This window comes from Canis aureus, chromosome 14 (assembly GCF_053574225.1).
Source record: "Canis aureus isolate CA01 chromosome 14, VMU_Caureus_v.1.0, whole genome shotgun sequence".
Classification (NCBI taxonomy): Eukaryota; Metazoa; Chordata; class Mammalia; order Carnivora; family Canidae; genus Canis; species Canis aureus.
Window position 1 is genome coordinate 39,739,823 of NC_135624.1, and position 20,995 is coordinate 39,760,817.

Below are 20,995 nucleotides of genomic sequence, written 5' to 3' on the forward strand. Positions count from 1 at the left end.
AGGACTCATGGTGTGACCAGGGTCAGGGCCTAGTGTGTGACTGGAGTCAGTGATCAATGTGCTCAGAGTCATCTAGAAGTCCTGGCTGCATCAGTGGCTGTGGTCAGGGATTATGAATGACCGTGAAAAAGGCTTTAAGATACCAAATGTCGTACTGCCTCTGGGTTGAATAAGGAGGTTCCAGAACCTAGTTTCCAGCTGAATAAGGTTGGCCCCACAGAGGACCATCAATTTCAACCTGCCATACTGAGCCCATCCTGGGTGTCTTCATGCCATGGCCAGGCCTCCAGTTTTGGTGTGAGTGGTGAGGGTCAAAGGTCAAGGTAGCAGGGTGCTGGATATAAGTTGGTAGCAGATCTCTGGAAAGGAGGCCATGGGTTCAGAGGTCCGGAACCTGAGAGCATCTGGGCGGTAAGAAACCTTCCCACCAAACAGTCAGGACAGCCATGCGCCAACAGGGAAACCGAGGCTGCAGTGGGGTGAAGGTGAGTCTCTTTATTTCAGGTCATCCAGCTGAGAGCTGGGGGGGGGGGCGGCGGTGTGCAATGGGCAGAATGACCTGCATCTGATCTGCAGGCACCAAGCTGACTCTTCTTCCTCCTTGGGGAGAGGCAGAGGGGGTTCAGGGCCTCTCTGCCTCCCGCTGGGGTGGGGCAACTATCTGGACTGTGGCCCAGGAACTGGGACAAGAGGGCAATTTTCTACAAGGGGCAGGTCAGGGAGGGAAGCAAGGAGTCCCGAGGCAAGGAGAGGGAAGGCCCGGCCCGGCGGCGTAGCCCGGGCTGAGGGGACACCGGGCCACCCTGGGAACCCGCAGCGGCCAGCGGAGGAGGAGGCGTGGCGGAGTGGGGAGGGCCGCCCCCTCCCCGCAGCGGGAGAAGGGCCGGTGGGGAAGCAGCCCCAAAATCCTGACTCAGAGCTGCCAGCACCACGGCGCCGCTGCATATCAGAGCCCCCTGGTGGCCACGGGCCGCTAGTGCGAGGGGACGGCCAGGCCGCCGCGCAGAGAGGGCCCTGGGGTGGGCAGGGAGGGCGGGCCGGAGCAGGGGGCGCGGAGGCAGCCCTCACCCTGGCACCGCCTCCATCTCTTCCCCCAGTTCAGAGACCTGCGGAGGGAGGCTGTGTCCGTCAGGGGAGAAGGAAGCCTGAGGGTGCCGGGAGGTTGTCCTGGGGAGGCTGTCGGCGGCCTCGCGGTCTCTGCCTCCGTGGCCCGGCTCACTGGGCCCTCAGGACACCCCTAGAGCTTGAGGCCTCAGGCTGGCCGTGCGACGGGGGCTGGCCTGGACCCCGCTCCACCTGCTGATATGAGCAGCAAGACGGGGGCTAGCCTTACGTTGTCCCACGCCCCCCCCCCCTCCAGGGCTGGTACTGCGGTGAGGGTGCTGACCATGACCAGTGACGGGGTTGGCTGCGATGGCGACACTGTGGCCCTGGTCAAGGCGGGTGGTGCCGGCCACGGGGACAACAGAGGAGGGGCGCACATTGACCTGCAGGTTGAGAATGGTGACGAGGACGGTGTATTGATGTGTGATGGTGACAGCAGTGATACCCGGATGGAGCCCCCTGCTGAGTCGGCTGAGAAAAGCAGACAGTTGGACCCGATGTTGGGCTTGAAGAGCGAGGCGTAAGCGGCCTGCTGAGACGGTCAGCGTACAATGTGTTGGGTATTCAGGCAGCGGCAGAGAGGGCCTCGCGTTCGGAGCAGACCACAAGTTGTGCAAAAGGGGCACATCCTCTACTAGGATGCTACTGGTGGAGAAGAACCCTGAAGTAATTTCCCTGAGGTCACTCCTCCAAGACTCGGGATCTGATTCTCGAGAGGCCCCCTGTGGGCGTCTGGCTAAAGGTCTCAGCAGAAGAAGAGGGATTATGGACACTTTACGATGGGGGGTAAAGCGGCGAAGGGGCTGTGGCCACCAGTCTACGGAAAACAAAATCCAGATGTGGAACAGGGTTGTCCTCACTGTCACCACATCAAAGGAGGATGGATGGGGGACGAGAAGGGAGTGGCACAATGAGGACAGCCACACGGGGTGATGTGCGCTCCACCTCTACTTTCAAACTCATCTCCTTTTGGCTCTTCCCGTAAGCCCCTCCCTCAGTGTTTCTCAGGAGTCCCCGGAGGAAAGACTGGACAAAACCAGCCTGGACAGCAGGCGTCGGCCCTCCCCCTCCCCCGCTCTGATCCTCTTGGATGGGGTCCAGAGTCTGTGCCTCCGACTCTCCCTCCTGCCCATAACTCACTTTTTTGCCATCGCTCTCATCCACATGTCCGCGCATCCTCCTTCCCCGCCCGCAGGCCACCATCTCTTCAGCCCTCGGCTCACGTGCCGTTCATCTGCTTCCGTCTACCCTGTCCGTCCTCTCTGGCCTCTTTCCTCCGTCCATCCATCCACCCTCCACCGCCCCACTCAGCATCCCACCCACCTCTCCGGGCTTCAGGTCCATCCGTCCACCCTCCCGCATACCCCCTTCGTCTACATCACTTACCTCACCCATCCTTCCACCTGTCCCATCCTCCCATGCGCCTCTATTCTCTATGTACCACCCCCTACAACTTCCTTGTTATCCATCTGTCCTCTGTCCATCCATCCATCCATCTGTCCATCCATCATCCGTCCATCCATCTGTCCTCTGTCCATCCATCCATCCCCCATGCATCCATCCTCCATCCATCCCTCCACCCATCCATCCATCTACCTACCCATCCATTCTCCCTCCACCCATCCATCCATCCTCCCCCTTCGCCTATCCATCCATCCATCCATCCATTCTCCCTCCCTCCCTCCAAACATCCATCCATCCATCCATCCACCCACCCGTCCATCCATCCATCCATCCATCCACTCATTCATCCATCCATCCACCCACCAACCAGCCAGTGGGCAGCCACTCCTCGGCTCCTGGAAGAGGCACAGAGCAGAGACCCAACTCTTGGCTTTCCTGCAGCATGGGGCAGGAGCTGGGCTTTCCTCGGTGTGCGCGCCTATGCATTTTATCCGTACCCCCCCCTTATCTCTGTCCCCTCCCCCACACCCCGCCCCCCGCTCGCGCTCCCCTCTAATGTGTGATCTGGAAGCTCTATAAAGCCTGATGTAATCCGTAATGCAGTCTCTGGCTCCCGATTCGGGATCCAGTTTCAGAGAGCGAGAGATTGGGGAGCGCCGGCAGCCCGGTGGGGGGAAGCAGCTCGCCTCTCTCCTCCTCCTTCTCCCCGTCCTCGGCCTCCTCCTCCTCCTCCCCTCGCCGCCCCGCCCCCGGCTCGGCTCGGCTCGCCCCCCCCTCAGGAAGGGGAAAAAAGGCGAGAAGAGCGGGGCAGGCGAGAGGAGCGGAGCGGCGGCGGCCGGAGAGGGAGCGGCGGGCGCAGGCGGCGGCGGCGGGCGCGGCGTTGGCGGCGGCCCCGGCGGAGCGAGCGCGGAGCCGGCGAGCCGGGAGCACAGGCGGCCGCGCCGCGTCCTGGCCGGGCCCGGGCCCGCGCGCCCCGCATCGCCCGCAGCCCGGGCATCCGGAGCCCCCGGCCGGGGGGGAGGGGGCCTGCGCGCGCCGGCGGGGCCCCCGGGGTGCGCCCGGCTAGGCCTGGAGCGGGCCGGGGGCGGCGGCGGCAGGAGGAGCCCCCCCTCGGGTCGGGCGCCCGGCTCGGCCGCCGGGGACGCGGGGCGCTCCCGGGGATTTGCAACTCGCCGGATCAAGTGTCGGCCGGCGGGGCCGCGGCTGCCGGGGAAGGTAAGGAGGGCTCGGCCGGGCGCGGGGGGCTGGGGGCGCGACGGCGGGGCGCAGCGAGGGCGGGAGGGGGCGGGGGAGGGGCGGCCGCCCGGACTTCTAACTTCGCCGTTTGGGGCTTCGCAGCTCCGAGGTTTGCGCTCGGAGCTCGGGAGTTTGGACCCCCCCCCCAGCCCCCTGCCTTCTCTGCCGGCGGCAGCCCCGGAATCCGGCAGGTCTCCGGGCGCCCGCATCCGGCGGGTTGAGGAGGGGGCCCCCCTGGCCGCGGGAGAGGCTCCTCGGCGCTGCTCACCTCCCCCCGCGCACACGCAGCCTGGCCAGGCTGGCAGGCAGGGCTGGGGAAGGCACCCCCTCCCCATCACATGCACAGACCCAGGCCAGGCTGGAGAAGGCGTTCCCGGGCTGTCCCCAACACACACAGAGGCTGGCAGGGGTCTTGGAAGCCCAGATGTGACCCCCACAGGCACACACAGACCCAGGTAGGTTGAGGAGAGACACCCCGGTGTGTCCCCCTTCCCTTCGCCGCACTCACAGCCCCCTACAGACATTGTAGGGTCCAGAGGTGTCCTCCCCCCACGCAGAGCCCCTGGGCGGCACGAGCCGCCGCGTCGCCCCCTCTCAGCCCTCACCCATAGACGCGGCAGTGGCTTTGGCGAACCCCCGGAGGTTCTCTTTCCCCGGAATCCACGGAGGGCCACCCTAGCGCCCCCCACCCCCCAACCACCCCCACACACCACACCAGCGACCTGGCTCCTTCCGATCTCCTCTTCTTTCCCACTCGCTCGGACAGGCCGCGCGGATAAGCCGCTCCGAACTTTGGGTCGGCCCTGCGCCCTCTCCGCGCGGAGCAGGGAGGCCAGGCGCCGGGCGCTCCTGGGTCCCCGTCCCCACCAGCCGAGGCCGCCGGCCCTCCGCCGCCGCTGCGCTCTCTGGGAGCCGCGCGTAGCTGCCTCGAGGAATGAGCATCGTCTCCCTCCCGGGGAGGCTGGGGGCCCTGGGCCCTGCCGCGCGCCCTCTCCCCGCCGTGGCCCCCCGGGCAGGGCAGAGCGTGCCTCGGGCCTGCCGGGGAGGGGGTAGCGGCCCGGAGGGCTGGTCGGAGGCTGCGGCTCAGAGCCCCAGTCCCTGCGCCGAGCCTCGGAGGCTCCTGCTGGGTCACTTCCCGGGCGGCTCCGGGGAGTGCCAGCCTGCGGCCAGGCCCCAGCCGCCGGGCACCTTCCCCTTCCCACTTTGATTTGGGGCTTCCAAGTTTCTCGCGGCGCCAGGCCCCAGGCTGGGACATGCGAGCCCTAACCCACCTCTCCTCGGCACCCTTCGGCTCCGCGCTCCCCATCACGTCCCATTCCCCCGGGTCTGGGGCAGGGATTCCTCAGCGGCAACTCGGGAGGAGTTGAAAGGCGTGAAGGCGCGTGGGTGGGCAGGGGGGGCGCACCCCCGCCCCGGAGGAGCCTCCTAGCGTATGTGTCGGGGAGGTGGCTCCGAGGTCTGCGCTCCCACCCCACCCTGGGGACCCAAGGAGACCCTCGGTGCCCTCCCCCACAGACACGAACACACGCCCCCTCGGAGCAGCGGCCGCGCGGGCGGCGGAGCGGGGGAACCGGAGGCTGGGGTCCCCTTTCGTATCCAGGAGGTGGTCGGTCTATGGTGCTTGGGGTCTGGAGACGCGGCCATGGCGTCCTCTCCAACCCTGAAGCCTCCCGCTCCCCGACGACCCCCGCAGCCCAGGAGGCAAACGGGGAGGTCGAGGGTGGGAGCCGCTCCCTCCGCGGCCGCAGGCGACAGAGAAACTCTGCGCCCGGGCGCGGGGTGCCGCGGGGTCCGGCTTCGAGCACCCGGGCAAGGTCAAGCCGCGAAGGAGGGGGCGGGGGCTCCTGGGCGCGCCCGCGCCCCGGCGGAGTCGCAGCCCGGGGAGGGGATGCGGGCCGCCCGCCGAGTCACCCGAGCACCCGCCGCCGCGCCCGGTCCCTGGAGGCGGACGTTGCGCGCATTCGGGGATCCCGGGGCGCCCCGCGCCCAGCCCCGCGCCTGCCTCCCCGGCTCGCTCGCTGCTCCTCGGCGCTGCTCGCCGACTTGTTGCGCCTGGATCTGGGGGGCGGGGGCGGCCCGGGAGCCCCGGAGCCCGGGGCGCCGGGGGCCGAGCCCTAGGCCGGCGGGGATGCGCCCCGGCGGCGCGCGGCTCCGCGGACGGGCACGGCGCGGGGGTCTCGAGCGCGGGGTTCGCCGCATCGGATCGCGGAGAAGGGCGCCTGTCCCCGCCGCGCTCCCGCGCGGGGGCGGAGACAAGGCGATCCGTCGGCCTCGGCCTCTCGCCGCCCCCCGCGGACCCCGGGCCGGCAGGGACCCCGCCACGTCGCCGAGCCCTCCATGTCCCTTCCCTGGTCCGCAGGCTCCGGCCGCCCCCGGGCCTCGGTGGCCGCGTCGGTGCAATGGGAGCGCGGCTCGGGCTGGCGGAGCCCCTCCGGCCCAGGCCCTCGGCGCCCGGGCCGCGACCCAGCATGCCCAGCCCGCAGCCAGCGGGGTGTGCGGCGTCCGGCCGGGTCCCCGGGCGGCTGGGCGCTGCGGGCGCGGCAGCCAGGCCCGGCCGGAGGCGGCCCCGCAGGCCCCGCGAGCGCCGAACGCGGGCAGCCCCGCGAGGCGCCCTCGCCCCCCCCGCCGCGGCCCGCCCGGCCCGGCCCCGCCTCCCGGAGCGGCCCCGGGGACCCGAGCCCGCCCCCCGGGGACCCCTGGGGCTGGGGCCGGCGGCCGGCGCGGGGCTGCGGTGGCGGCGGCGGAGGGCGGCGCGCTGCCCCCGACGGCCGGGAGAGGGCGCCCGCGCCCCCGCCGCTGCCCGCCCCTTCCGTCTCCCCGCGCCCGCCCGCGCCCGCCCCATCCTGGGCAGCCCCGGCCGCCCCGCCCCCCGCCGGCCCGTGCCCCGGGGCGCCTGCCCGGCCGAGCGGGCGTGTGTGTGCGCGTGTGGCACGCACGCCGGCCGCGGGGGTGTGCAGGCGTGCGGATGGCCGCGGGGGGCGCGGGGGGAGCGGCCCAAGGCCTTGGCCGGGCCCGGGCCCGCTGACCCGTGGACCCCGCGCCCCCCCCTCCGCGGTTGTCCGGCCTCGAGCCCCTCCCGCCCCGCCGCTGCGCCGGAGGGCTCGGCCGCGCACCTGCACCGACGCGGAGGTGCCCAGCTGCACACTGGCCCCGGGGGTGCAGGGGGTGCGGTGAGGGCCGCGGGGGGCATGGCCGCACCCCCACCCCCCAGAGTGAAGGCGGTGGGAAGAGGGGACACAGAGGCTCTGAGTCAGCTGCGGGGGTGGAGGACAGAGGGCCTCGGGGGGCCCAGCTGCGGGGCTCCCACAGAGCTTCCTAGGACCCACGAAGGGGCGCGTGGGTAATCCCGAAGGGGAGGGAACAGCCATGCAAAGGCCCTGTGGCAGGCCTTTGGAACCGGTCAAAGGAGGATAAATTGCAGGCAGGGGCTTCAGGGGGCGTGGGACCCGACCTCAGCCCTGGAGGCTTTGGGCTGCTTCCTGGGAGCTGGGGGGGAATGAGGGGATCCTGAACCGGGCGGTGATTTGGCCTCAAGGACTTGCCAAAGCGGTGGGGGGTGCCCTGTGGGCAGCAGGGTCACAGGAGGCAGAGCACACACCTAGTGACAGGGCTGCGGTGCCCACACCTGCCCTGCAGACCACATTCACCCCGACCCACCCATGACGCCCCACGCCGCCAGCAGCAGGAGCAGCCCCACAATGCAGTGCAGGTTCCATAAAGGAGCAGGGACCACCGCTGCCAGCATCTGGGCCCCACGGTGTGTGTGCACATCCCAGGGTGAGCTCTGCTCGGCTGCAGGGCTGAGGGGGGCAGATCATGAGCCTCCCCCCCCCACCCCCCGCGGGCAGCCCCGGGACCTGCAGGTGCAGCTGGGCTCAGATCTCCCGCTGTTCCCACTCTGGACCCCACGCGGCCTCCCCCCACACCGGGCCTCGGCTGGGGCACAGCCCACGGCTCACGGACAAAGCACCAGGCCCGGGAGGGGGGAGCCTGTGTCTGCCCCGCCCTCACCTCCCCTGCCCCCCTCCTCTTCACGTGAACCCGTCCCTATTAACCAAGGAGGAAGTGCCAGGGGCTGGGGCCCAAGGGAGTCCACCCCACTCCCAAACCCCAGGTCCTCCTGCCCCTGTGACCCTATGACCCTGCCCATGACTCCCTGACTTTCCAGAATGCTCCGTGCCTCCAAAAGACAACCGCGCCTGTGTGCTGTAAAGGGTTCAGGCAAGTGGAAGGGTTCAGTGTACCCAGTGGGCACCCGGCTCACCCCCACCCCACACTGTCACCTTGGGCACCTCTGGTGTGTGTGCTGGTCCCCCCGCCTGTCTTCCTGCCCGTGCACTTCTGAGGCCCCAGCACCACCAGAAGCCACAGGGCCTCCAGGGCCGGCGCCAGGGTTGGGCCCCAGCCCGGGCAGCCCTGGGAGGCTGGCTGCCAGTTTTGGGGTGCAGACTCTTGGCTGAGACGTGAGCCAAGGGTCCCTGAGGAGGAGACGTTGAGGACTGGCCGGCAGAGGCCTTGGAGCCCTGGAGGGCTCCCCGGGGGTGGCCTGGCCTCGTCACGGACCCCCACCTGGATGGGGGGAGGAGGGAGCACCCACGCCCTGAAGGCTGTGCTCCCCGCAGCCCCCGTTAAGCCCTGAGCCTGCAGGGGAGCGATGGCCCTGACCTCCCTCCTGCTTGCCAAGGTGACTTTGGAGCAGCCGCTTCTCCAAGGCTCCGTGACTCAGGGCCGGGAGCCCCGCTGCCCCACGCCCCAGAGTGCCCAGAGCTTTGAGGGGCACTCAGTGGTTGGGGCTGTCGAGGGCAGGGCTCGGGAGGACCTGAGCCGGCTGGGGTGACATCCAGGCCCTGGGGGACGCAAGACGGGCAAGGGAATCAGCCGGCCGGAAAGCGTGCCCTCTGCTGCCCGCTGCCCCTGCTCCCAGCCGGGCCTGGACGAGCCCGACCTCGCAGGTGGTGCCTCCGGGAGCCTTCCTCTCCCAGAACAGGCGCACTCGCACACCCGCCCCTGTGCACGCACACACCGGCACACTTGTATGCTGGTGACACACTCGTCCTGCAAGTGCATGCACTCCCTCACCACACACGCTTGTCCTGGACACACGCTCCCTCACACTGCGGCACACATGCATGCACGCAGGTCTCACACCCACACACGCTGCCCAGCACCCCGCTTGTCCATCCGTGGGCCCCCGGTCCCGCTCTGGGGTGCCAGGTCAGCGTGTTCCTGTCTCCATCCGGAGCTGGGGGGCAAGGGTGGCGGTTGTGGCCTTGAGCCCCACCCCGCTCTGTCTGTCTGTCCTCAGAGGGCAGAGGTCACCGCTGGGGTGGCGGTCGGGACCCCTGCTGCAGCCTCCATCTGGGGGAACTTTTGCACCTCCAAGCACAGGGACGCCTGCCCTGCACCTCCCAGGGGGGTCAGCCTTGCTGCACCCAGGGGGTCTGCTGGGGGAGGCCAGGGGCTTTGGGAGCCAGAGGGCCTGGGGTCCGTGAAGCAGTTCCAGGCTAAGTGCCCGTCTCTACTCATCCCTTCCACGAGCTGTCTGGAGCCCTCCATCGCCCCCCAGCCAGGCCCACCCGGGGTGCCCCCAGGGCCTCAGCACATTCCACCCGGGGCAGCCCCCGGACCCCTTCCTGACCACCTCTTCCCAGCTTTCTGCTGCCCCCGGCCCTCCCCACGCGACCTTGGGCAGGTGACCTTGGATAAGCCCATCCTTCCAGGAACCCCGGGAGCACAGATCCTGGTGTGGGGTGTGAGCCTCCGTCTGTCTCGGGGTACAGGGGCTCACTCTGGGCACAGAGCAGGCGGACACAGACAGGAGAGAGCACAGCGATGCAGGTCACACTCAGAATCACAGCAACCCCCTCCTCATGAGAGCCCCCACCCCCCTGGGGAGCCTCTCGCCCCTGGGACAGATGCTGTCCTCGTCCCCACTTAGGCTTCCCTCCAGGAGAGCCTGTCTGCGTGCACGTGTTTGCATTCACGGTGCATGCTGGTCCTGGGTGTGCATGCACGTACAAGTGCATGCATGTGCATGTGTGCATGGGCACTGGGCGCGTGCATGCGTAGGGGGGCAGGACACATCCGCTTCCGGGAGAGCCCAGCAGGCTCAGATACGGCTTCCTGGGGCAGGCCCCTTCCCCGTGCCCCAAAGGACGCGTGGGTGTCCCCAGGAAGGGCACGAGGCACGGGCAGCGAGGCAGCGGGGGGCCGAATGGCAGCACAGCCAGGAGCCTGGGTGCTCTGAGTGTCCTCGAGGCCTGCAGGTGGTTGGGGCGATGGGATTCGGGGCAAGAGGAGGTGTGGCGAGGCCCGTCCGAGAGCCAGCCGCTGGCTCTGGGCCCAGGGACCTGGGGCGGTGGGGTGGGATGTGGGGTGATAGCTCTGAGTCCCCCTGCCCTCCTCGGGGGGCTCAGGTCGGGGTCGGTGTGGGGTGTCCTGGAGCAGAGCCAGCACAGGATGTGCCCCTCCCAGCAGTGGACCTTCGGGTGGGGGGGGCTTCCTCGCTTCCTCTCTTGCGCAGTTGCCCCCACGACCCCTGTGCCCAGGTGGGCGGACAAGGGAAGGAGGATTGCGGGGGTGCGGCAGGCAAGAGTGATTGCGGGCCTCTCGGGGCCTGGGCCTGGGCGCTTCTCGGGGCAGCCTGGGGATACCCCGCAGGTCGGTGGGCTGCTTCGCCGGGAACTGGTTCGCACAGGCTGGGAGGAGCAGGTGGCGGCTGTGGCGTGGGGGCTAAGTTCTCACGCCCGACCTGCTTCCGTGCTCACGCGGAGAGGCCTGCCTGGGCCCTCCTGGCCCCTCCTGGGCCTGGGCTGTCCTGCACCCACGGCAGCGCCCCCACCCGCCCCGCCGGCGCGGCCGCTGCCACCCCGAGACCCGGCTGCCTGACCGGCCGCGGCCCAGGAGGGCTGGGGGGCCTGGCGGCGCGGGTGGAGGCGGCTGCGCGTCCCCGGACGGCCTCTCGGGCCCGCTCTCCCGGCCTGCCCGCCAGCCAGCCCCTGGGCTATCCTCAGTGCTGAGGGGTGTCCACCCCGCCCCTCCCCCAGTGCAGCCTCTTCCCAGGACACACAGGCAGGCACTGTTCAGGGGGCCGGCCAGGACAACAGAGTGCCTTTTGTGGCTGGCATCTGGGGACGCCATTGGCGGCCTGGGGTGGGTGGGGAGGGATTCGGAGGCCGGGCCTGAGGTGGGCCTGGGGGGAGGGTGCCCAGCCTGGGGAGGATGGTCGCATGGACCCAAGGGAGGCTGGAGGACCATGGAGCCTGAGGGGGCAGCGTCCAGCCCAGGCCCTCGCACGGTGGGGAAACCGAGGCACCCGGGTCTTCTGCCGTTGGGGCAGGGGCCCAGGTGGCCTGCACGTGCGTGGCTACACCTGGGACGGTGTGGAGGGCGGGCGCAGTGCCCGGCGGCTGACGGTGGCCCTGTGAGCCTCGGGGTGGGCCTGATTCTGCTCCCCCCTCACTGCCCGCCCTGGCTCCCACCTTGGGCCCGTCCCGGCCTGTGGTCACTGCTCCAGCCTGGGGACACCGTCCTTCTCCCCCCGCCTCCCAGCGTCCTGTCCCCGCCCAGCATGGCCGGTTCCCTGGGTGTCACGGCCTCCTGCCCGGGGCCTCTACCCTGTGACCTGGCTCGGCACTCCCTTGCCCTCGCCCTGAGGCCACCCCGCAGGCTGTGGGAGGCTTGGCAGCAGGTGCAGGCCGAAGCTGGCCGGAAGGGGGCAGGGGCTGGACCTGGGGAGGAAGTCCCGGCAGCCAAGGCAGTCGGGCCCTATGAAGCTGATGGGGAGAGGTGGGGACCGAAGAGGCTCAGGGCTGCTGACTGCCACCATCCTCGGGAGCCTGAGACGGGCAGCAGGCACCAAAAGCGCCAGTGACCCAGCCTCTGGGGAGCCAAAGACCAGACGGGTGGCCTGTGGGGGCAGCTGCCCTGCAAGCGCGCGTGCCAAGGTGCACCCGTGGCCACACAGGGCCGAGCACCCGGGGCAGACCAGAGCCTCCTCGGGTGCCTCGCCATGGGCAGCAGGCTCGGAGAGCTCCGACACCCAGGGGACATCCCGGGACAGGATGTGGCCGAGGGCAGGGCCCTGAGCCCGCCCCGGGCGCCACAGGGCAGGTGCTGCGGGAGCCGGGCTATCCCCCGCCGTGAGACCTTGCACACGCACACTACATGTGTGCATGGGTGCACAGGCACAGGTGTACACGTACACACACGAATCCACAGACCCATGTGCTCACGTGCACTGACACACCTGTGCTCTCATGCATGTGCACACGTGTGCACACATGCCGGCACACAGGCGTATACTGATGCATAGGCACACATTCACACACGCCCATATGCATGTGCAAGCCTGCCCCCCCTCTCGGTGAGGCCCCCGCCGCCCATCGCTTGCTTGTCCACCCCGGAAGCCCGCCCGTGTCTGACGCTGCCCCCCCAACCCAGATCCCGTGCAGGCCACCTCCTCGCTCTCCTTGCCCGCACTGCCCCCGGTGGTCACAGGGACCCCAGAATGACGCCCGCATCAGGCCCTGTCCCCACTCATCCTAGGACCCCCCCCAGACTCTGTGCCCCCCCAGGACCCCCCCCCCGAGTGCCAGGTGGGTCAGGACCACCCCCGTACGCCCCACCCTGTCTCCGCACCAATTGCCCTGGCCTGGGACAGACTCGACTCGCTGTCCCCTGTGGCCATATGCCCCCGGCCTGCCCGGCTCTGCCTGCTGGGGCTGCCCCAGTGCAAGAGGGCTCGCGGGGCCAGGTATCCAAGCTCTCGTTAGAGGACAGCAGGTGGGCAGTTCCTGGGGATGAAGGGAGGCCGGGGAGGTAGAGGGTGGGTGGTCAGTGGCGGGTGCAGGCGCAGGAGCCGCCCACAGTGACAGTCTGCCCTGGACGCAGCCAGAGGAAGCCAGGCCGGCCGGGGCTGCGCTGCTCAGACTCGCAGCTGAGACAGCCTTCTGGGCAGCAGAGCCTTGCCCAATGCCCAGCGCGTGGAGCAGCTTGAGTCAGAGATGTTCCAGAGGGCGCCAGGGTGCTGGGAGGTGACCTGGGCCCCACTTCCCTCCTGACCCTGGCTCCCAGGTGGCCCTTGCGGTGAACCCAGAGCTCCGAGGTGCGCTGCTGGAGATCCCTGTCATCAGGCCCCAGGAGTCTGGGAAGGCTCAGCCCAGAACGGCTGCCCCAGGGGGCTCTCAGCTCTATTGCACCCTCACCCCTGCACGCCCCCCGCAGTGTCCAGGCCAGACACCCCTGCCCCCCACGTCCTGCAGCCAGACGGCCCCTGGGGCTCCTCTCCTATCTCCCCAGCACTCTCCGCCACCCCCGCCGGCCCCAGCATGCCTCCCTTACCTTCCCCGGGGCCCCCTCCCCGCTGCGGACTGCAGGGCAGCCCTTCTAGGGGCACTTCTGATTGGGGTGCTGCCCAGCTTCTCACCCTCCCTGCCACCTCTTTCCTGATGTGCAGGACCCCGTAGGTGGGCCTCACCCCGACAGGTGCTCCAAGAGTGGGGTGAGCCAGGGACAACAAGGGCTGGTGGTGGGGATGCCAAGAGGACCTTAGCGTGGCCTGGCTCCTGCGGGCTCTGGGACAGGCATCAGGTTAGGTCGGGTTCCACCTGCCTGGGGCGGGGCTGGGCCATGCGGAGGGCAGCAGCTCCGCCTGCCAGACTGGGGCTTGGATCCTGGCTCGGGCACCAGGCCCTACAAACCCCCACAAGGCGCACGGCTCCTCTGTGGCCCCACATATGCCACATCTGCAAAATGGAACCATCACAAGGACCCCTGCACTTGCGGCTGGCGCGGGACAGAGCTCCACAGAATGTCCCCGCCAAGCCAGGCCCGCCGAATCCTTGGGGTGTGGGGCACAGAGGCTGTGCTCTCGTCCCTAGCACTGCATGGCTGGGCATCTCTTCTTCCACGTGGGAAGGTGGAGGCCCTAGAGGACCCCGTGCCTAGCACGTGCCACCTCCTGCACCTGCTCCTGGCCCTCTAGACCCGCCCCCCTCCGTGGAAGGCTATGGGATGGGCTGCCAGGGGCTGGGGCGAGGAGGGTCATTTCACGGGGGTCAGTGATGGGGCACGGCCAGGTGGGCAGACATGGGTGGGGCTCAGTGGACCCTCGGCTGGGTCAGTTTCTGCTGGGCTCGGCCAACACCCTCTGGGACTGGCCATCTTCCAGGGATGGCCACAAGAGCTCTTGGCCTGGGCCGCAGGGGGCCCCAGGGGCCCCGGGGGCTGAGGCTCAGGTGAGGTTGTTTGGGGACACGCTGCCATCTCTCTGCAGCAAGACCTCAGGGGACCTCCCAAGTCTGGGGTTGGCTGTAGGACCCTGGCCGTGGCCTCTCCGGCCCCATAATGTGGGGGCAGGTGGCCAGGGCAGGCGGGCTCTGCTACACCCACATCCAGGGTTGGCCCCGTGTGGTCCAGAGGCGAGGGGGGACCAGGGGCTTCCCAGAGGTAAGGGCCCAGTGCATCACCCAGCTCTGCCCAGAGGGGCCAGAATAAGACGCCTGCAATTCTTCTCTCAGGGTGCCTCTTTCTGCTGCTGAAGGGCCCCCAGAGGACCGGGCTTGGCCCAGCTACCTGGGGAGCCAGAGCCCCCTCCCACCTCCTCCCCTGCAGAGTCTCCTCCTGCCTGAACCCCCAGGTGTAGCTCTTACCCTCTTGCTGAGAGAGTGGGGCTTCACCCTCCATTTCACAGATGGGGAAGTGAGGCCGGCCAGTGAGGGACTTGCCGAGGCCACGGGGCCAGGAGGGGGCAGCCCGCGTCCAGGCCGCCCCAGCCTGGAGTGCTCAGAGCCCAAGGCCGTCTGCGCCCGACTCCCCGCTCCGCTGACAGCCCGTGCAGGGAGGACGCCGGCCAGCTGGGCCTGGGCAGCAGGAAGCAGTGGGTCCCCGTGGGCAGGCGGCCGGCGTGGGCAAGGTCAGCAGAGGGCAGACCAGGCCGCCTGGGGCCCGGCTGCGGCTCTTCCTCAGCCACAGCTCAGCTGCGGCGTGGGCAGACAGCTGGCCCAGCCAGGGCCTTGGGGAAGCTGAGGCCTGGGCCAGGAGGAACTTGCCAGGGTCCACGTGGTGACCAGTCCAGGAGGGGCGCCACCCAGGGTGGCTCCACGTGGTGCCCCTGCAAGTGGGCGGGGACTGCCTTCCGTTCCCCCAGCGCCAGGCCAGCACCCTCTCCCAGGGCAGGGAGGGGATCCCGGGCCACTGAGGCACAAGGTCCCAGGGTGGGTTCTCCTACCCCTCACTGTCACTTCTGCAAGTCACTTAGCCTTGGTCTCCCCATCATGTAGTCGGGCGGTCACAGAGCCGGCCTGGCAGAGAAGGGGTGAGGCAAGGGTGTTGGCTGAAGCCTGGACGTATGTGGCCTGGGTGACTCGGTCCCCAGCCCTCCCTGCCCGGAGCTGCAGGGCCCCGGGGCCACTGGGCCCCAGGGCAGGAAGAAGGGAGGGAGGCCCTGAGATGCGGCCGTGACCCGTACACAGTGTCACAGCCGCGGCCACGGCCCGAGCTGCTCCTGCAGTGAGGAGGCACCGGGGAGGGCTGGGCGCTCCTGCCCCCAGGGGACGGACACAGTGACCTCTCCCCTCCGTGCCCCCCCTTCCCTTCCCCTGTGGATGCTTCCCTGGAAGACTGGGGATGAGGAGGAGGAGGAAGGGCAGAGAGGATGAAGGCCCATGAGGGAGATGGCCCAGGAGAGAGCCAGGGCCACTGAAGAGCCAGAGGGAGCCACAGGGGCCCCACAGGCAAACGGCAGCTGTACAGGAACAGGCAGGCCCAGAGCCGCGGGAGCCACGCCAGGCTGCTCAGCCCGATGGGTCCAGAGCAGGTCCCCACAGCTCTGGCCCTTGGGCCGGTTCTGCCCACCACTCCCTGCTCAGGCCTGGCCGGAGGAGGAGGGCCCCCGCCCCTGCCCCTGCCCCTGCTCCTGCAGGTGGACACACCGGCGGGGGGCAGACAGGTGGACGGAGCAGGTGCCTGGGAGCGACGCCAGGGCCCATGCCCCCCCGAAGCCCAGGGTGGGCAGTGGGCAGCCCCCAGCGGGCCCCGCGTCCCGGTCTCCCAGGGGCTCACACCGCCCCCCTCTGCTCTTCTTGCAGCTGTTGCTGGAGGCCGCAGGCCGGCGTCGGGACCCTGCACGTTAGGAGCCACAGCCGCCCTCGAGGTCGAAGTTTTGCCCTCCTCCTGCCCCCGCTCGGAGCCCCCGCCCCCGGCTCCTGCCCCCCGCCCGGCCCTGCCGTCGCCGGACCCTGGCATGTCAAGGCCTGGCCCGCGCCTGCCTGCCCAGCCCGCGGAACCCCGGCGGCCCCGCGAGCTAGGATGAGGGGCCAGGCCGCCGCCCCGGGCCCCCTCCGGATCCTCTGCCCGCCGCTGCTGCTGCTGCTGCTGCTGCTGGGGCGCCGGGCGCGGGCGGCCGTGGGGGCGGACGCGGGGCCCGGGGCCGAGCAGTGCGCCACGCTGGTGCAGGGCAAGTTCTTCGGCTACTTCTCTGCCGCCGCCGTGTTCCCCGCCAACGCCTCCCGCTGCTCCTGGACCCTGCGCAACCCCGACCCCCGGCGCTACACGCTCTACATGAAAGTGGCCAAGGCGCCCGCACCTTGCGGCGGCCCCGGCCGCGTCCGCACCTACCAGTTCGACTCCTTCCTGGAGTCCACGCGCACCTACCTGGGCGTGGAAAGCTTCGATGAGGTGCTGCAGCTCTGTGACCCCTCAGCGCCCCTGGCCTTCCTGCAGGCCGGCAAGCAGTTCCTGCAGATGCTGCGCCAGCAGCCGCCCCCCGACCGAGGCGCCCGGCTGCAGGGGGGGTCCCCGGGCCCCAGCGACGACTTCTCCGTGGAGTACCTGGTCGTGGGCAACCGCAACCCCAGCCGGGCCGCCTGCCAGATGCTGTGCCGCTGGCTGGACGCCTGTCTGGCGGGCAGCCGCAGCTCACACCCCTGCGGCATCATGCAGACCCCCTGTGCCTGCCTGGGCGGGGACACTGGCGACCCCGCCTCTGGCTCCCTGGCCCCCCGAGGGGACGTCTGCCTGAGGGACGGCGTGGCTGGTGGCCCCGAGAACTGCCTCACCAGCCTGACCCAGGACCGGGGCGGGGATGGCGCAGCAGGTGAGTGACCGCTGGGAGAGGACCCCTGGCTGGCTCTTGGGGCGGAGGGCGGGTGGCAGGGGTCATCTCTGCGGGGCTGGTCGGTCACCTGCCCCCAGGGAAGCCAAATGCACAGATAAGGTTGCTGTGAGCAGGTGCGCTGAGGCCCCAGGGCCATGTGCCTGGTGCCCGGGAGCGAAGGAATGGACGATGGACTTCTCCCAGGACCACCGAGTCTTAATTCCCGGCTGGGGAATTCCCTCCATCTTTCAGGCAGACGTGCTAGGGGGCAGCGGGCTGCCGTGGGCCGTGGCGGGGTGTGCGGGCCTCTGGGACGCAGAGGAGAAGCGAGCCCGAGCCCGCAGTTTGGAGATGTGGTCGGAGCGGGAATTTGGGGGCTGCGTGTGGTTCGGCCGCAGCAATCGCGTGTCCGGCAGCTGGTCACCGAGCGCCTGCGAGGTGTTCTGGGCACTGGGGACGCTCAATGAAAGGCAGCGCCAGAGCCCCATGTCCCAGGCTGCCTTCTGGGGGGGAGAGGAAGGTGCTGAGAGCGGGACGGAGGGCACCTCGGGAAACAACGCAGGGCAAGGTCCCCGGTGGGCTCGGCTGCTGTTTCACCTGGAGGTCGGGGGTCACCTGGACCAAGGGGCCGTGTGCACGATTCTGGGAGGGGTGCAGGGAGCCCCAGGGGCGTCAAGGGCGTTGCCGGCCTGGGCAACGGCAGGGCAGAGGCCAGAGGTGGACATGTGCCGGGTGTCCCAGTCGAGGGGCTGGGGGTCTTGTGTGGTCGGTTGTCTGCCTTCGGGGCACTTTGGCTTCTTCTTGGGGAGCGGGGAGCCCGTGCAGGAGAACACGGCTGGGGGGACGGGGCATCAGCAGGGCTCGGTGGGCTTGGGGTGGAGGCACCCTGGGGTTTCATGGGAGAATTGGGAGGCTGGAGCTGGGCCGGAGCCGGGGGTGGGGGGCAGTGCAGCCGGGCTCGGCTCTTCTCCGACCGTTGAGCGATGTGCAAGGCCGGCAGGGAGTACAGGCGCCGGGCATCCTGGGGCCGGGCCTGGTTGCCCACCTGTGGGGCCAGGTGACATTGTCCAGGGCTCTCAGCCAATGAGGTCAATGGACTGCTCAGAACAAAGTCTTTAAAGGCAGAAAAGAAGCCCCAAGGGGTTAGAGAGGAAGCCAGCTGGACACGCCGCAGTCATGGGCCTGGGCTGTAGGTCCCGGAGCCTCCGGGAAGCTGTGCGTGTGGCTGGAGAGGAGCAGGGGAAAGGGGGGGCAAGTGGGAGACCCGCAGAAGTGCCCGGGGGACATTGGAGGTCCCGGTGTCCCCCTGGCTGCTAGGTGTGGGGCTGGGAGTGCTGACCTTTGGGCTGGGCAAGATGCAGGTCACCGTGACCTTGGCTGGGCAGCTTCCCAGGCGTGCAGGATGGAAGTGGTCCCAGGGGACGAGGAGGAGCCGAGCGCGGGGCAGTGGCTGGTGTGGGAGGTCAGGTAGGAGGACGGAGCAGGGCGGGCGGCCCTGGCGTGGCCCTTTAGTCTTGCTCTGTCACTCCCCAGAGGTCATTCACCCCTGGGCCCTGGTTTCTTTGTCTGCGATGAGGGACGTCGAGTGAGGGACATCGGGTTCGAGGCCCCAGGTCCCGTGCGAGCTGCTCCGTACTGCATCCTGGGCCTCTAAGCAGAGGAGTGATTGACAGGCGCTGAGGGTCCCTGGACTGTCAATGCAGAAGGGCACGGGGGCTCAGAGGGGACCTGGGGACGGGACAGCGGCCAGGAGGGAGCTGAAGCTGGCCGGGCGAGCGGGAGGAGGAGGGCTGGGGGGCATGCGGGACACGGGGGAGGAGCTGGCTAGGCCACCCCCAATTCTAGCCAGGAGCCGGGAGGAAGATCCAGAGGTCAGAGTGGGGCTTCAGTGTGGGATGCCCAGGGGTCCCCCAGGTGGACCATCCTTGGAGCGGAGCGCTCTGGGTCTGCAGCAGCAGGACAGGACCAGGTCAGCCTGACCTGCCCTCGCGGGGAGCCCTGGCCCAGTCCCAGCCGCTCCGTCGGCCCCTCGGGCCCTTATCTTTAAAAGGGAAAGAGCAAGAACAATCTTTCCTTGATTGCGTGAGGGATAAAGACCACGTGGAAGTGATTCTAAGCAAAAACAACGGCAGCGATGACATCGCACAGCCTGTGTTGGTGGTCAGGTGGGAGCCAGCGGGCCGGGCGGGGAGGCGGCGGCAGGACGAGGGCACCCGGCACGGGGCTGGGCCTGCAGGGCTCCTCGCACGGGGATCCCAACGCAGGGCCTGTTGGCGGTGGTGCTCAGAAGGGGACGGGAAGGGGTGTGTGAGTGCACTTGCGTTCACCCACATGTGTGCACGTGTGCAAGTACGTGTGCCCTGTGCAGTGCGTGGGTGAGGGCCTGTGTCGTGTGCATGCTGCATATTTGTGCATCCCTGGATACCGGTGTGTGCACACAGGTGAATTCGTGTCTGTGTGCTTGCGTGTGCCTCGCATCGGTGCGTGCTTGCGTGTGCATGGCGTGTACATGCGTGCAAGGCCATTCAGGATATTGCGTGGCATGTGCGTGCAGGATATTGAGCCTGCACATGTGCGTGTGCGTGCAGGTTACATACGCATGCGCAGCTGGTGTGTGCATGTGCACGTGTGCAGTACAGTGTGTGTACAGTGTGCTGGAGCGTGAGCGTGTGCAAGCGAGCACCCGTGGCACGTACACATGTTCAGGCATGCGTGTTCTGACCAGGGCTCTGGGCAGGGCCAACTTCAGCGCCTCAGGCACAATGCAGCAGCAACGGGGCCCGTGGCCGGGGCTGGCGGTCGGTGGGAGGACAGTTGTGGGGTGTGTGGGCTGGGCCTGGCCGCCGTGCAGAGGGGGTCACCTGCCCTGGGCAAGGCCGGCCAGCCCGCGGTCACCCGGCCCAGACGCAGCCCACAGCTCAGTTCACGTCCCTGCACCCAGAAGGCCCAGATGCTTCTGGGACCTTGGGAGTGAAGTGATCCTAGTAGTTTTGACAGCAGCCACGTCCCGAGGGCTTTCTCTGTGTCTGAAGCAGCGCATATGAATGAATGCAGCCCCTGGGAGGGGTCCCCGAGCCCTCCTGCCCCAGGGCCTTTGCACCAGCTGCTGCCCGGAACACTCTTCCCCAGATACCGCAGGGCTCCCTCTCTCAGGTCCTTGCTCAGACACCACCTTCTCAACCAATTCTGACCGCGCTGTGTGACATGGCAGCAGTCCGAGTCCCGCTCTGCACCCCCGTACGCTGCACGTATCACCCGTGAACACGCGGATAATTTCCCGATTTTGTTGGGTCCGTGCCCTGCTGTGTCTCTGCTGGGCTGTAAGCACCCCCGGGCAGAGCTCCTGCCCTGCTCCCCGACGTCGCCCCCCGCCCGCGCCTGGCCCGCAGCGGGCCCTGGATGAGTGCCTGTGCGCTGGGGCAAGGCACGGAGAGGTTGGGGCCACAGCCCGGGTCACACAGCCGGCGGGGGGCGGGCCGCCAGCGGAGCTGGCCCTGCTCCCTGGGGGTCTGGCTGCGGGCGTCTCCCAGGACAAGCTCTGCCGGGAAGCTTGCTCTCGTGTGCACGCGTGCGGGTGGCACGTGGACCGTCAGGAGACACGTGGCCGAGCCTGGCAGGCACCTGCAGACCCCAGAGCTCGTCGCGGAGCCAGGTGCCCCGGGAGCTTCGCCCCCTCACGCCGGCCGGGGGAGGCTGGGGCCTGCACGTCCCTCCATCTGCACCCGGGAAGGCCGCGCGTGGCGGAGCCGGGAGTGAGCAGGAGGCCTGGCCAGCCCGTGGCCCACTTTCGGCCCTCCCCCTGCCCGGCCTGTCCAAGCGCCACATGGCCGCGTCACGCCTCCGACCCAGCGAGCACTCCTCAGGCCACAGCAGCTGTCCCCTGCCTGCCTGCCTGGCCGCCTGGCTGGACCTCTCCGGGCTCTCTCAGGGTCTCTCGGGCTCTCTTGGGGTCTCTCGGGGTCTTGCAGGGTCTCGTGGGGTCTCTCAGGCTCCCTTGGGGTCTCACGGGGTCTCTTGAGGTCTCTTAGGGCTCTCTTGGGGTCTCTCGGGCTCTCTTGGGGTCTCTCGGGGTCTCATGGGTTCTCTCGGGCCCTCTTGGGGTCTCTCGGGGGTCTCTCGGGGCCCCTCGGGGCTCTCTCGGGGTCTCTTGGGGTC

The 20,995-nt window shown here is 69.1% G+C and overlaps 1 protein-coding gene across 6 annotated transcripts in view; it reads left to right on the forward strand.

The window, feature by feature from the left end:
• The first annotated feature begins 3,579 nt into the window (after positions 1–3,579).
• ADGRB1 (adhesion G protein-coupled receptor B1) overlaps positions 3,580–20,995 on the forward strand; it is a 73,642-nt gene continuing 56,226 nt past the window's right edge. For 3 of the 6 annotated variants that reach the window (XM_077847464.1, XM_077847466.1, XM_077847468.1), the window contains exons 1-2: positions 3,582–3,723; positions 15,834–16,840. In XM_077847464.1, the coding sequence (XP_077703590.1) occupies positions 16,054–16,840 (787 nt within the window). In that variant the 5' untranslated portion in view covers positions 3,582–3,723; positions 15,834–16,053. Of the gene's footprint in view, positions 3,724–15,833; positions 16,841–20,995 lie in introns of all 6 variants that reach the window. The other 3 variants (XM_077847463.1, XM_077847465.1, XM_077847467.1) reach the window with 2 other exon arrangements.